Source organism: Rattus norvegicus, chromosome 20 (genome assembly GCF_021556685.1).
Source record: "Rattus norvegicus strain SHRSP/BbbUtx chromosome 20, alternate assembly SHRSP_T2T, whole genome shotgun sequence".
Lineage (NCBI taxonomy): Eukaryota > Metazoa > Chordata > Mammalia > Rodentia > Muridae > Rattus > Rattus norvegicus.
Window position 1 is genome coordinate 1,662,996 of NC_141553.1, and position 14,140 is coordinate 1,677,135.

At 46.5% G+C, this 14,140-nt stretch overlaps 1 protein-coding gene and 1 pseudogene across 3 annotated transcripts; both read left to right on the forward strand.

The window, feature by feature from the left end:
- The first annotated feature begins 1,429 nt into the window (after nucleotides 1-1,429).
- Nucleotides 1,430-9,302, forward strand: RT1-M4 (RT1 class Ib, locus M4). Of its 3 annotated transcripts, XM_087597279.1 has the most exons (6): nucleotides 1,430-1,594; nucleotides 1,833-2,099; nucleotides 2,328-2,606; nucleotides 4,765-5,040; nucleotides 5,154-5,267; nucleotides 6,705-9,302. In XM_087597279.1, exons 1-6 carry the CDS (start codon nucleotides 1,522-1,524, stop codon nucleotides 6,746-6,748), a joined length of 1,053 nt encoding a protein of 350 aa, XP_087453405.1. In that variant the 5' UTR covers nucleotides 1,430-1,521; the 3' UTR covers nucleotides 6,749-9,302. The 3 variants fall into 3 exon arrangements, with proteins under 3 accessions (XP_087453405.1, XP_087453404.1, NP_001161815.1); XM_087597278.1 differs by having other exon boundaries at nucleotides 1,450-1,594; nucleotides 4,765-5,267; NM_001168343.1 differs by lacking the exon at nucleotides 6,705-9,302 and having other exon boundaries at nucleotides 1,522-1,594; nucleotides 5,154-5,284.
- Nucleotides 13,473-13,961, forward strand: Rps15-ps1 (ribosomal protein S15, pseudogene 1; annotated as a pseudogene).

The following is a 14,140-nucleotide window of genomic DNA, read 5'->3' on the forward strand; positions in this document are numbered from 1 at the left end:
AGGGAAACCCGGTGTAGCAGCCAGGAGGCCAGAGGTACAAAAAGGGGCAGGGAACCAAAATGCCTGGATCACTTAGGGAAGAGCCTAAAGGGGTTGAGGGAGAGGAGGACAGTGGAATCCCTGGGCTTGAGAATTCAGGATAGAGGGTGGGGTACTCCAGCCACACCCTGGGACTAAGAGATGCAGAAGAATCTGGAGGCTGGTCGGTCCACTTTGGTCTGTTAAAGAGGCCCCTCAGCCAATTGTCCAGGGTTGGAAACTTAACAGCTGTGAGTCACAAGACATAGGTGCTGAGAACTGAACTCAACACATGCTCCCAACTGCTGAGCCATCTTGCCAGCATGCTGTTTTACTTTTTAACCAGAGAAAGAGCGAGAGATGTACCCTGCATAAAATATGTTTGAGGTCCTAAATAATCTGTGAGAACATACGGAGATCCTGAAACCAAAATTTTGGGACTTCCTGACACACACAGCTCTATACCAGGACTCCGGGAGACACCGTGGTAAAGGGCTCTAGGTGCAGGAGGAACAGCTGTGGGTAAAGTACCTGATCTTGGATCTCGCTTTCAAATTGTCTAAGGATTGAAGCTTCCTTGTTCCAGAGTTTATTTCTCTGGCTCACAAGCTGTCAATTCGTAGGAGCTTCTGCCAGTGTTAGGCAGCTAGACACGCATCACCAGGCTTCGGGGTCATTAAGAATGGACTCACTCACATCCATTTACCATATGAGAAGGTAGGGGTGTCTAACTTGCTTTTGGTCAAAAGAATGGAATCTAATTTCCACATCTGACTGCATTCTGATCTGTCCCAGAGATTAGAATATTGCATACTAATGTGCCCCCTACCCCCCTTTCTTAGGAACTAATCTAACTAGACTTGTTAATCACCTGACCAGTAGACAGCCCTCCTGGAAAGCTGGTCATTTGAAAACATTTGAAGGAAATGGAAGAAATAATAATACCCTAAATGCGATAATGTACTTAACTACGTTCCTGGAGTCCCTCTCTCAATCCAGGTCCTTGTAGATAGTCACTGCTGAGTCTGTTGCTTTTCTGATTTATAACTCAAAAGGTTAACCTTTTTTCTTGTCTCCTTTCTACAGTTGTTTACATTCTTCCATTGCTGACCCTAACTCAGAAAGTATTACTCTTCTATTTCACTCCAGACAGTCCCTGCTAAGACTATGGCTAGTGTTGTTGTCTCCCCACCTTCCGCTGCCCCCCACCCCACTTCCCCAACTAATGAAATGGACCTGGAGTGTCCTTCTGAGGCTGGTTTTGTTATTGGCTTTTTTTTTTTCTTTTTTCTTTTTAATCAAGAACATTCTAAGAACCCACAAACGGGAAGCCCCTTTCCCCAATAACGTTTGGACACACACTTGTGTTCACTTTGGTTGTTTGTGGGAATTTTGTAGAACCACTGAGAGTCATGGGGATCCGCTCCCACACACCCACAACGCTATAAAACTCCACAGAGAGGAACAAAGACCCAACCTCTACAAGTTCTCCAAACACGGAGGATGGGGTCCGTGGTGCCGCGCATCTTCTTTTTGCTGCTGGTGACCTCCCTGGCCCCAACTCAGGCTGGCGCGGGTGAGTGCGGGTGGAAAGTGAAGCCGCTTCTGCGGGAAGGAGGAAGGGCGCTGACCAGAGATAGCACTGGGAAAGCTACATCTTGGTCATCGCCCAACCCTCCCTCCCCTCCTAGAATTGGGCAGCCCCTGCCAGGCTTCCTTCTGCAACCCTTGTCCGGAGCCCCACACCCTAGCTCTCCTCCCAGAGGGTCCACCTGTCCCCAGGTCCACCTGGGTTCACCCAGAACCACCCCTAGGCTCACACTCCCTGCGGTATTTCACCACCACCTTGTACGATCCTGGCTACCGCAAACCTCGGTTCACCGTCGTGGGCTACGTGGACAACACACAGATCGTGAACTTCGACAGCCACTTGGCGAGTCAGCGGGTGGAGCCGCGGGTGCCGTTTATAGCGCAGGATCCTGAGCATTTGGAGGAGCTGACACGCCTAGGCAGGGGGATCTTAATACTTGGCCGAATCGAACTGTGGACCCTGTTCGGTTACCATAGCCAGAGAGAGAATGGTAAGTGACCCCATACTCAAAAGGCTAGTCTACAGTCTCCGCGTATTCCTATGGAATATATACCCTGAGTTGGTGAAATCTGCAAGTTCCTGCCAGCCTGGAGATGCCTGCAAAAATTTACTGTGGTTTCATTTCAGTTTGAAATAGGCTTTGACCAATCACGCGCAGGCTATGTGCAATGAGCGGGACTAACCTAGGACACGGTGTTGACCTCTTTGGCTTCAACAGAGTCTCACACTGTCCAGTGGCTATTCGGCTGTGACATAGGGCCAGACCGTCGCCTCCTCCGTGGGTATAAGCACGTTGCTTATGAAGGCCAGGATTACATCTCTCTAACTGAGGACCTGCGCTCCTGGGTTGCGGTGGATACCGAGGAGGCTCAGATCACCAGGCGCAAGTGGGAGGCATCTGGTATTGCTACATCATGGAGGTCTTTCTTGGAGGGCAGGTGCGTGAAGTGGCTTCTCAAATACCTGGATAAAGGGAAGGAGATGCTGCAGCGTGCAGGTATGAGGGGTAGCTTCTATTGACCCTTGAGCAGAGTTTATGGGAAGGAAAGAGAATGGGACCAATTCCTAAGCCACCTGTTGTGAAATACTGTCCCCCCCCCCTCCACCCCCCACCCTGCCAGGCTGATAATGTTTCAAAATCAGAATAGCTGTGATTACCCTCACTGGGGATTCAGGATTGGTGTGTGTGTGTGTGCGTGTGTGTGTGTGTGTGTGTGTGTGTGTGTGTGTGTGTGTGTGTGAGAATTGATGAAGTCCGTTGGTGGCACACTCTAGTACGGTAGCTTTTGTGAGCTGTCATTCATACTGGATGGGCTTTTCGGTGTTGTAGTCGTTTATGAGTACTAAGTAGCTCCTCACTCGTGCCTGTAAGTAACCTTCAATAAATGTATTGATGGACTTGGATGGAAATCCTTCATTTGGTCTGTGGTTGAAGTCCTTTCTGGGCTGGATAGATATCTATCATCACTCTCCAGAGAAAGCAATAAGCCGCTTTACACCTCAGACAAAACCACTCTACACAGCAGGGCCAAAATGGGCTAGGGAGGATCAGTTTCATGGTTCCCACTATGGGATGTAAAATGTGAAATTGAAGGCAAACCATCCACGGTGGGAATTACTCGTGTGGCTCTGCTTTTCTCTGTGTGGTGTGGAATGGCGGCTGAGGGTTGCACTGGCATGGGGGACAGGGCTCACATCCGGGACTGCTCCATCCTAAGGCGTATGGATACCTATGCTGGGAATACCAGGGTGGTTGTCTTCCTCCGCGTGGCATGAGATCTGTCACGACACTGACAGCAATTTCTGAAACAACCCCTGTGGGGCAGGATTCTAAGCAGACAGTGGCAGCACTTATGTGGCCTTCCCTATGGACGGTTGAGACTTGCAACTAGGGCTGAGCCATCTTCCCAGAAAGACCTTGCCCACCTAAGGGAGGAATTACAATGGGAAGAAGGTGTGCAAGTGCTCCCCCCCCCTTTTTTTTCTTTTCTAACTTCAAATTGGAGTGAAAATCGGAAAGGGGGAACGTCAGAATTGAGGTGCTGGCTTACCACTTGTTATGGCTGGGTTGGTGGTGGTGAAGGAAGGCATAAGGGAAAGAGTAGAAATTAGATCTGTGCTCCCGGAATCCAAAAGCTTGGAAACTGTGGTAAGAATAAAACAATAAAGAAAAAGAAAGTGAAGTAAAAGTAATTGGATACCCCCCCACCCCCACCCCCCCGCACAGGCCAAGCTTTAGTTCAGAGAAAACCTTATGATTCAGCATGCATTTGAGGCCTTAACTAATGACTCAGTGTGGGAAATCTTGATAATCAGGAGTCTTCTGACTCTGAGCCCCCCCCCCCCCCCAGCTGGGGACCGAACCCAGGGCCTTGCACTTGCTAGGCAAGCGCTCTACCACTGAGCTAAATCCCCAATCCCACCTCTGAACTTCTTGAAACAAAAGTTTAAAGGAAAATTAAACAGCCCCTACAAAGGGCTCTCATGGCCGTGGGGCATAGATGCAGATGGGATCTGAGTGATGTAGAAGTGGAGAAATTGAGTGCTGTCACTGCTCATTCCTGTGCAGTCTAAGGCAAAACGAAAGAATCATTGGGTCAGCAAGACGTTTGGTGCTCGCCATAGAGCCTGACAACCTGAGCCTGGAACCCTGAGCACACATGGCAGAAGGAGAGAACAGTTGTCTTTTGACCTTCAGATATGTGCTACACATGTATAGGTACACACACACACACACACACACACACACACACACACACACACACACACAGGATCTCCCAGTAACCAACTCTCTTCAGCTACCGCATCCTAAATATTCCACTAGAGTCATCACCATCACCAGATACAAAGCATCAAACACCTGACCCATGGGGGGAACATTTTACATTCAAAGCACGGTAGTGACTCCATCTTTTCTGGGATGAAGGGGCACCAACTCTGAAGAGTGGGTGCCAGTTCCACTTTGATCTCACCCCGTTTCTGCCAATGTTCACAGATCAGGAATAGTTCCAAGGAATAGGTATTTCTACCTCCTAAGTCCATGCTGTTTTAAGAGATGCTTTCTAAATTTTCAACCCAACTACGGGGATGATCACATGACCAATGCTCAAATGGTTCACAGGAAAAAACAAGTTGTTCTCCTCTGATCTCCTCAGATCCCCCCAAAACAAACGTGGCTCATCACCCTAGACCTGAAGGTGATGTCACCCTGAGGTGCTGGGCCTTGGACTTCTACCCTGCTGACATCATCCTGACTTGGCAAAGGGATGAGGAGGACCTGACCCAGGACATGGACCTTGTAGAGACCAGACCTACAGGGAATGGAACTTTCCAGAAGTGGGCATCTGTGGTGGTGCCTTCAGGAGAAGAGCATAGATACACATGCCATGTGCTGCATGAGGGGCTGCTTGAGCCCCTCATCCTGAGATGGGGTAAAAGGGTGTATGTGTGGGCACACAGTCTGTCCCTGGGGAAAGCAGGAGCCCTTCTGCAGAACTTGAGCATGTCCTTCACTTCTATCCTCCCTCTACCCTCTCTCTCCCAGAGCCTTCACCCTCCCCCACCACTCCCATCATGGGGATCATTGCTGGTCTGGTTCTCCTTGGAGTTTTGGTCACTGGAACTGTGGCTGCCATTATGAGGAGGAGGAAGAGTGCAGGTAAGGATGGTGTTTGAGATTTGGGTCTTACTGAGAAATTTCAAGCCCTGGATACAAATGTGCCCATCTTCTGTTTTGTTACTATAAAGTGTATCCATTTGTGTGTTTTAGCTACATGGAGACTGTTTTTTAAACTAACTCTGTAAGGAACACCTGGAAATAGAGGACAGGGATTTCAAGTTGAGGATTCTGGTGATGTGGACACAAATCTGAGGCAGAGTCTCCAGGAGGAGGAAACAGGTCTCTGGGAGGGCACTCCACTTTTTTTTCCTGTACAAATCCTTTCCTCACGTTTCCTGACCTAGTTCCAGGTCTGTCTGTACCATACTCATGGAATATTTATTGCCTGAGGTCTAGGACTAGGAGTTTCCTCTAGAACCAAATCATTCTGCACCCCTTTCTCCACCTTTATCCTCACAGAGATGGAAAAGGAAGTTAACTTAATCATTTTTATCATTTTATTTCCACCCCTTGACGTCAAGTCACAGCCAACACTGAAAGTCTAGAAAGGAAACAGAGACCTAGTCCCTCCATCATTCAGTTAAACATCCCTGCAGCTGAGCACAGCCTGAGTCCTTGGCTCTACTGTGGCAGGAGCCCTGTATCTTGCATAGGATCTGGTGCTATTTGGCTTTTGTGTTCTGTCCTTAGATATGAAGACTCAAGCTTGGAATTTTGGATTTTTCTAAAATAAAAAAAAATCTGTAAGCTTCTAATGTCCCGTATAAATTTTATGTTTATGTTTAAATGATAAGAATTTAGATTCTCTTATTTGTGTCTGTAAGTCAGAAAGCACTCTAGGGAATTTTCAGAACGCAACCAGCAAGAGACTTTTAATTCTTTATTATTTTTTTTCTTTTTAAAGATTTTTATTGGGGGCTGGGGATTTAGCTCAGTGGTAGTGCGCTTACCTAGGAAGCGCAAGGCCCTGGGTTCGGTCCCCAGCTCCGAAAAAAAGAACCAAAAAAAAAAAAAAAGGTTTTTATTTATTTATTTTATGTATGTGAGTGCACTGTAGCTGTCTTCAGACACACCAGAAGAGGGCATCGGATCCCATTGCAGATGGTTGTGAGCCACCATGTGGCTGCTGGGAATTGAACTCAGGACCTCTCTGGAAGAGCAGTGAGTGCTCTCAACTGCTGAGCCACCTCTCCAGCCCCCAGCAAGAGGTTTTTTATCTTGCAAATTGCTTACTGTGTCTTGTACTTGAGGCGACATTCAGTGGGAGAGAAGATAACTCAGGGCTGATGACAGGTCCGTGTGTTCTCATGTTCTCAGGGTAAAATACTGCATCCCACTTGGGACTGTTCCTTGCTGTGATGGTTGACACCAGTAGCCTCAAACCTTGTTCCAGAATTCTCATACCTCTTCCCAGACTCCAGCTTAGACTGTAAAGCAGGGAGGCCATGTATTACCTACCCCCCTCTTTTTTGTCAGGTTCTCACACTGTACCCCAGGATGGGCTGGAACTCACTATTTAGCTGTGGTGGCTCATCCTCATTGTCAGCTTGACTGGATTCAGGATCTCCCAGGACTTGCAGTTCTGGAAATTTCTATGATGTTTCCAGAGATTAACTGAGGAAAGGAGAGCTGCTTGAATGTGGGTGACACCAACCTATGATTTGGGGGGCCCAGACTGAAGACAAGGGAAGAAGAGGAGGAAACCAGATGGGAGCCAGCATCTCCACACCCAGCTCCTGTTGCATGGAGAAGAGAGTCACCCCAGTCACACGCTCCAGCTGCCGTGAACTCCACCATGGCTTTCCTGCCAGGATGGGTTGTACTTTCTTAAACCAAAAACCAAAACAAACCCTTCTTGCTTTAAGTTGATTCTTTCAGACTTGGTTTTGTTTATTTTATATGTTAAGGAGAGAAGTGATACAATGTCTACTTATGTTCTGTTTATTTTATATGTTAAGGAGAGAAGTGATACAATGTCTACTTGTGTTCTAAGGGTAAAATACTGTATTCCTACTTGAGACCTTGTGGGTACTGCTGTGATGGTTGACATTGGTAGCCTCAAACCTCGTTCCAGAACTCTCATACCTATTCCCAGACTCTACCTTACACCGTCTAATACATGGCAGGGAGGCCATGCATTACCTACCCCCCCCCTTTGGCAGGGGGTGTGGTAGAACATAAATCTTTCTGCCTTCGCCTGAGTGCTGGTACTGCAGGTGTAGGGGATACAATCTGCTTCAAGAATGACTAGTGTTACCAGCTGTGAGCCTGGCCTACCATCAGTTGAACACCAGCAGGTTCAGCCCAAGCTTCTTATAAGGAATCTCAGCTCAGACCCTTAATCTTGTTGAGATGTCCAGGGGACTCCTGTGTGCAGGAAAATTGAGACGTTCTTGCATTTCCTTTACTTTTTCTTTATTCTTTTCTCATACAAAATATTCCAACCCTTTCTTCCCTCCGCCCTGTTTCCCCCACCAAGCTGCACTATAAAATGTGCCTTTAATCCCAGTTCTTGGAGGCAGGTCTCTGCAAATACGAGGCTAACTAACCTGGTCTACAAAGCAAGGAGCAGGGTTAGGGTTGGGAGGCGGGGGAGGGAGAGAGAGAAGGAGAGGGAGAGGGAGAATGAGATGAAGAGGGAGAGAGAAAGGGAGAGGGGGAGAGAGAGAGAGAGAGAGAGAGAGAGAGAGAGAGAGAGAGAGAGAGAGAGAGAGAGAGATTAAGGTTAGCCTAGGCTGATACCAGAGTTATGGTCAGAACCTGTGCCTCCTCACAGCCCTAACAAGCCATGGTCAGCTGCCTGTTTAACAAGGTATCTAAAAGACCCAAATACCATGAAGCAGGGGGAAGAAAGGAGATTTTTTTTTCAATATGGCCACATTGATAAGAAGGACAAAGAGGTCTAGTGGCTCCCAAGTCTACCTTGAGAGTCCTCACATGAGAACAATGTTTAAACAGAAGACAAGAGGTATGCATAGTTAGGCTGTGATACAATTATGTGACAAAGGTGTGATCTAGCTTCATCATTAACCCACCATTGTCTGGTCTGTAGTCTCACGTCACGAGGTGGCTTGACACATTATTAGAAGAGTATGAAATATCTTTTGTGGAGACAAGTTCCTCCTCTGTCTGGTTCCAGGTGCCTGTCTCTCAGTGTGAGATTCCTAGGACAATTCCAAATCCTGGAGGTACCTTAATTCACCACCATGTATTCGAAAGGAAGGACACACTGTCTTTAGACTATCTGCATCCCTGCCAGACTAGTTATTTCCAAAAGTTCACATTTTAAGCCTAGTCCTGGATGTGACAGTATTTAAAGTTAAAGACTTCAGAAATAATGAGAGCAGCATGGTGGAGCTTTATGAATGGGATTAGTCCTCTCACAACATAGAAGACAGAGAGCTTGTTTCCCATGTCTTACGTGTTGAGGACTTAGCAAAAAAGACAATGTCCATGTATCAGTAAGTGGGCACTCACTCGAAGCTCATGGCGTTGACCTTGGGCTTATCAGCCTCCAGAACTATGAGAAATAAACTTGGGTTCTACATGAGCTGACCAGTCCCTGGTAGTATTTTGCCGGAGCAGTACAAACAGATATGCTTTATTCACATTGTACACGCTACAAGTCACTCTCAAACATTTATTTCCCAGGGACCAGATCTCCTTTGACATGTTTGACGAGATTCAGGCATGGTGACAAATATCTATGAGACTAGCACCCAGGAGGCTGAGGCACGGAGATTGAAAGTTCTTTCTTTGGGACAAATATCCCACAGCCCCCTTCCTATCTGGTTTGAATCCTGATACCTGGTGTACAGTATCTACTGGGATCTTCTTCATCATCCCTCAGCTCAACTGTCATTCTAGCTGTCCTGTTGTTAGGACTTCTTGGGTCCCCCCTTTGGATTTTGTTTTGTTTAAGCCCAGGTTGGCTTCAAACTCTATGTAGTTGAGGATGGTCTTGAACTCCTTATCTTTTTACCTCTGCATCTCATAGGTGTTTTTGTATGCCAATGATACAGGATGAATTGGGGTCTCTGGGGATGGGGGTTAGGCTCACTAATAAAGTAATTTAAAAAGAATCTCAAGGTTGTTTTCAAGTTAAAAAGGAAAACCTCAGGACAAGCAAACTGTGAAGTCTCAACAGCTTCTGGGAAGATGAGAATGGAGGAGAGAAGAGGAAAGGGCCATTTTAAACTGGCACGGGGCGGAGGGGGGTCCGACACATGGCAGACAAGCAGCCACATCTTTAAAGGATAAAGGCTTTAAAGAAAGAGTGAGGGAGAGAAGACAAATGTTAAGGAAATCAAGTTTAGAAAGGAGACAGAAGAAAGGGGAAAGGACTAATTCAGAAAAGTGGTCAGGTTTACAAACCTCCATGGCTGTGGTCATCAGCTACTGCACCGGGGCAGGGATTCTTGGGAGAATAACTATGATAATCTCATTAGAGAACTAATTATTCTGCCTCTCTCTTTGGCATGGATTAAGGTGCCTTCCTAGAGGTGACCTTGGTCAAGCAAATGATCCTGACCTACTAGAATTGTAGGTCTCTACCCAGCCCAGAGATTCTGTTTTCTTGCCAGGAGTTTTTCCTATCCTGATGATTATTCATCCTTGTGTGAATATGGATCGAAGGAGGACTTTTGATAAAGAACAAAGACATGCAATTGCCAGCTCCTGTGAGGATGGAGCTACAAACCCGTCAACCACTTTGATAAGAAAAAGACCTCCTCGGGAGAGCTGCTTTCTCTAGAGACTGTAGAGAAATATAAAGTCTAAAATATAAAGTAGCACAGTGGTCCCTTTATAGGGACTCTGTGTAGTCCGGCTGTTCTGGGACTCACAGAGATCAGCCTGCCTCTACACAGATGTCACTACTGTAGCAGCATAAGGGTGTAAGAATGTAGTGTTGGGACATGGCAGAACATGAAAAAAAATTTGCTACAATCCAACTGTTGGCTCAGTCTCTGATAGCTTCAGCCTCCCTCCCACAATCATACACACCACAGAGATACTGTTTATAAATGCCTGGCCAATAGACTTTTAGGTATCGGGATTTCTCATCCAGGGAGCAAGTTTCTGTCAACGCAGGTGTTGGCAGTGACGTGTCCTGCCCTTTTCTGCCTTTTGCCTGGGATTCAGAGTCTGGCTGCTGGCTTCATCGCAGTTCTCAGAGAGCTATAAAATGAGACCTGTGCTTCTGCCACACTCTAATCCTCTCTTCAGAGGCCCAGGCTATGCAGTCCGTCTCTGGTGCTGGGGCCTGAACCCTTCTCAGAAGCCCACCGTGTTGACATCTTAATAGTCTCTGTCTGTTTGTTGTACTAGTAACTCTTCTAATAAACTCCCAACAGTCTCCATCCATCTCGAATCCATGTCCCAGATGCTTCAGAGAAAGTATTTCATTTCTGTACCCTCAGACCAATCTCAAGCTTCCTACATTCTTTTCTTTATAGAAACCTGACTGGATTACAAACCCTCTGGAGAGAATGACATTTTACAGGAAGTATAATCCAGTGTGGGACTCACACATGAGGTGTGACTGTCATTGACCACAGACCCATGGGTACTGTCTCAGAAAGGAACAATGCTTTCCCTTCAGAACCCAACGCCGCCTCTCACCAGAGACACAAAATTCCCCTTTCAACAGGATGTCTAGTTGTATTTCCATACCTCTCACCCCAGTATTTTCTTTTTTTAAAAAAAGATTTATTTATTTATTTATTTATTTATTTATTTATTCTATATAAGTACACTGTAGCTGTCTTCAGACACACCAGAAGAGGGCATCAGGTCTCATTACAGATGACTGTGAGCCACCATGTGGTTGCTGGGATTTGAACTCAGGACCTCTGGAAGAGCAGTCAGCGCTCTTAACTGCTGAGCCATCTCTCCAGCCCACCCCAATCTTTTCAACTAAGGAAGATGAAAATTAGACTCACACATCAAAACCCACCAGTGAGAAACAGTGAAGTGCCATGGATTCTTTTTATCCCCTCGTGCTGCTGAGCTTAGTCCACAAGGATCATCCCCTACTTGTCTTTCTTTTACAGTCCCTTATGCCCTGCTGGCCGCTTCCCTCTGATCTGTAAAGTGAGAGAATTAACCTGGAGTTGGATACCCCAGGTGTACTGTGAGTTTCATCAATACGTATGACTCATATTCCATAGCCTCTACCCCAGTCTCCAGCCACGCACTTATGCCGATGTTGTCTTATGAGGTAACAAAAACGAACAGGGTATGGTTACAGGCTCTCGTATTCCAGAATGCTCTTACTGAATAAAGCCATGAGGATTCTAAATCTAAACATCGATGGCTGCAAAAACCTGCTGTAACTTAGGACGTGAGAAGCCTTGGGGCACTCCAAAGCTCACTTTAAAGTGCTCTGAGTTGGTTATTGTTACAACCATTCCTACAGTAAAATGAGATGAGGACGAGTGAAGCACCAGCCCTACAGGTGCTCATAGACTGCCGGGGCCAATTCCCAAGTGCTAGAGGAGAGCAGTGGGAAGAGTCAGACAGCCATTTCCCAACATCATGGATCAGGGTCGGGATCCATCTACTTCCTTCCCCAAAGAGTTCTCTAGAGAGAAGGCTGTTAAGTACTTAAAAAAAAACCTTTTGTTTTTCCAAGTCATTCATTTATCCCCTACCCCCAACACAAATAAACAAACACACACAAACACCTCCCACACACACATGCACACACACACACACACACACACACACACACACAAACACCTCCAACACACACATGCACACACGCACACACACACACACACACGCATACACGGGCACTCACATGCACACACAATGCACACATGCACAGGTACACACAACTATACCAACCAGGTTAACCTTACCTTCCAAGGGCTAGGATTTCAGGTATGTGCTTCAGACTAAGATTTGATCTGAATTTCTTTTTTTTTTTCTTTTTTCTCTTTTTCAGAGCTGGGGACCGAACCCAGGGCCTTGCGCTTGCTAGGCAAGCGCTCTACCACTGAGCTAAATCCCCAACCCCTTGATCTGAATTTCTTAAAACATAAGATATATAAGTCATCACATACATAAGGCTTCACCATTCATGAATAAATTAGGGAAGGGATGTTGCTTTAATGGGGTTTGGGGAAATGTGTTTAGATTTATTCTTTTCTGTTTAGTCTTTGCTACCATATGACTGACAATCCAGTTACTTCAGAGCCTACTCGATTGGGTTTTTTAATGGAGGAGTAGCTTGTCAGAACAGGGACAAGGAATGCCACAGAGAACACACCACGAAGTAGGCCTCACACAGGAGATTCATTCGGGGTGTGGGGAGACCACCTCTGAACAGGTGCAAGAGAGAGAGGTGTGGTGATGATCGTGGGACGGGCTTTTATAAAGAGTATGAAACTCATGCCAACAATGGAAATGTATTTCTGAATTAGTGAAGGAGGACTGGGGGTAGACTTGGTTCCTAGAGTTACTTCCTCTTGTTTATTATAAAATGTGAGGAAATAGGAAGGGGGGACTGGTGAAGCAGGAATGGGAGGGATGTGCTTCCTGCTGTCTGGGTGCACGGACATCGTGGTGGACACAGTAAAGCTGGGGTGCTAGCTAAGTTCTGGAAGAGCAGGATGTTTCACTGGCTGACCAGGCTCTGCAGGACCATCTGGAGCTAAGGAGTGCAGGCAGCATCTGTGAATCAGGGCCACCTGGGACTAATGGCTTTGAAGCTCTCTACAACACAGATTTTGAAGGAACACCTGGAGCTGGTGGGTTGCTGGAACAAATAGATATTAGGTTAAGGAGTTTAAGGGGAAATTTTTTACTTAGTTGTTCATTTGAAAATTCGAGGCCCCTTGTCTTGATAGTTGGGGGAGGGTGTCCCAAGACCAGGGAAAGGAGAAGATCACACCCTCAGGAACGAGCAGAAAGGCAGGTGGGGAAACAGGCTGTTACTGAGAATACTCATCTACAGTCCTTTGACCTGTGAAGGGTGGATTTAAGTTGATTCTCTGAAGCATGCAAGAAGTTTTCAGGTTTACAAAGAGATGAGTTTTAGACATGTTACCTGTGTGTAATCTGTACTGAACTTCCCATTGTAGAAAAGGCAGTGGACTCATGCCTTTGAGTCGTAGTGAAAGCTTGGGGGCCTAAAACTGATTTGGAGTTAAAAGCATGAACTCTTTTCTCCATCCAGTAAGACTGAGTGTATATAGATTAGACAGATGTTTTATAGCACAATGAAAAGCACTTTTAAGTTTTGTCAAGCAGCCGCCAAGATGGCCGAAGTGGAGCAGAAGAAGAAGTGAACCTTCCGCAAGTTCACCCACCCTGGCGTGGACCTCGACCAGCTGATGGACATGTCCTATGAGCAGCTGATGCAGTTGTACAGCTCCCGGCAGAGACGGCGCCTGAACCGAGACCTGTGGAGGAAGCAGCACTCACTGCTCAAGCACTTGAGGAAGGCCAAGAAGGAGGCGCCACCCATGGAGAAGCCGGAGGTGGTGAAGACCCACCTTAGGGACATGATCATTCTGCCCGAGGTGGTCGGCAGCATGATGGGCGTGTACAACCGCAAGACCTTCAACCAGGTGGAGATCAAACCCGAGATGATCGGCCACTAATTGGGCGGGTTCTCCATCACCTACAAGCCTGTGAAGCACGGCCGGCCCGGCAATGGCGCCACCCACTCCTCCCAATTTATCCCCCTCAAGTAGTGGGGACAATAAAGACTGGTTTTCAGCCCTGAAAAAAAAAAAAAGAAAAAAAGAAAAGCACTTTTAAGACTGCACTTAGATCAACCAAAGGAAATTTTAAATCTGAACTTTTGAAATCTTAGTACAAAAGTATGAAGAAGGAAAGAAATCTGAAATATTTTTCATTTTTATGTATCTCTTTTTTTATTTTTTCTTATTCTCTTTATATCC

Bases quoted from the DNA above. Each gene is read 5' to 3' on its own strand.
- RT1-M4 (XM_087597278.1), top strand. From the start codon at position 1,522: ATGGGGTCCGTGGTGCCGCGCATCTTCTTTTTGCTGCTGGTGACCTCC. The intron at 1,595-1,832 runs GTGAGTGCGGGT...AACCACCCCTAG, and splicing joins CCCAACTCAGGCTGGCGCGG to GCTCACACTCCCTGCGGTAT. The intron at 2,607-4,764 runs GTATGAGGGGTA...TGATCTCCTCAG, and splicing joins GGAGATGCTGCAGCGTGCAG to ATCCCCCCAAAACAAACGTG.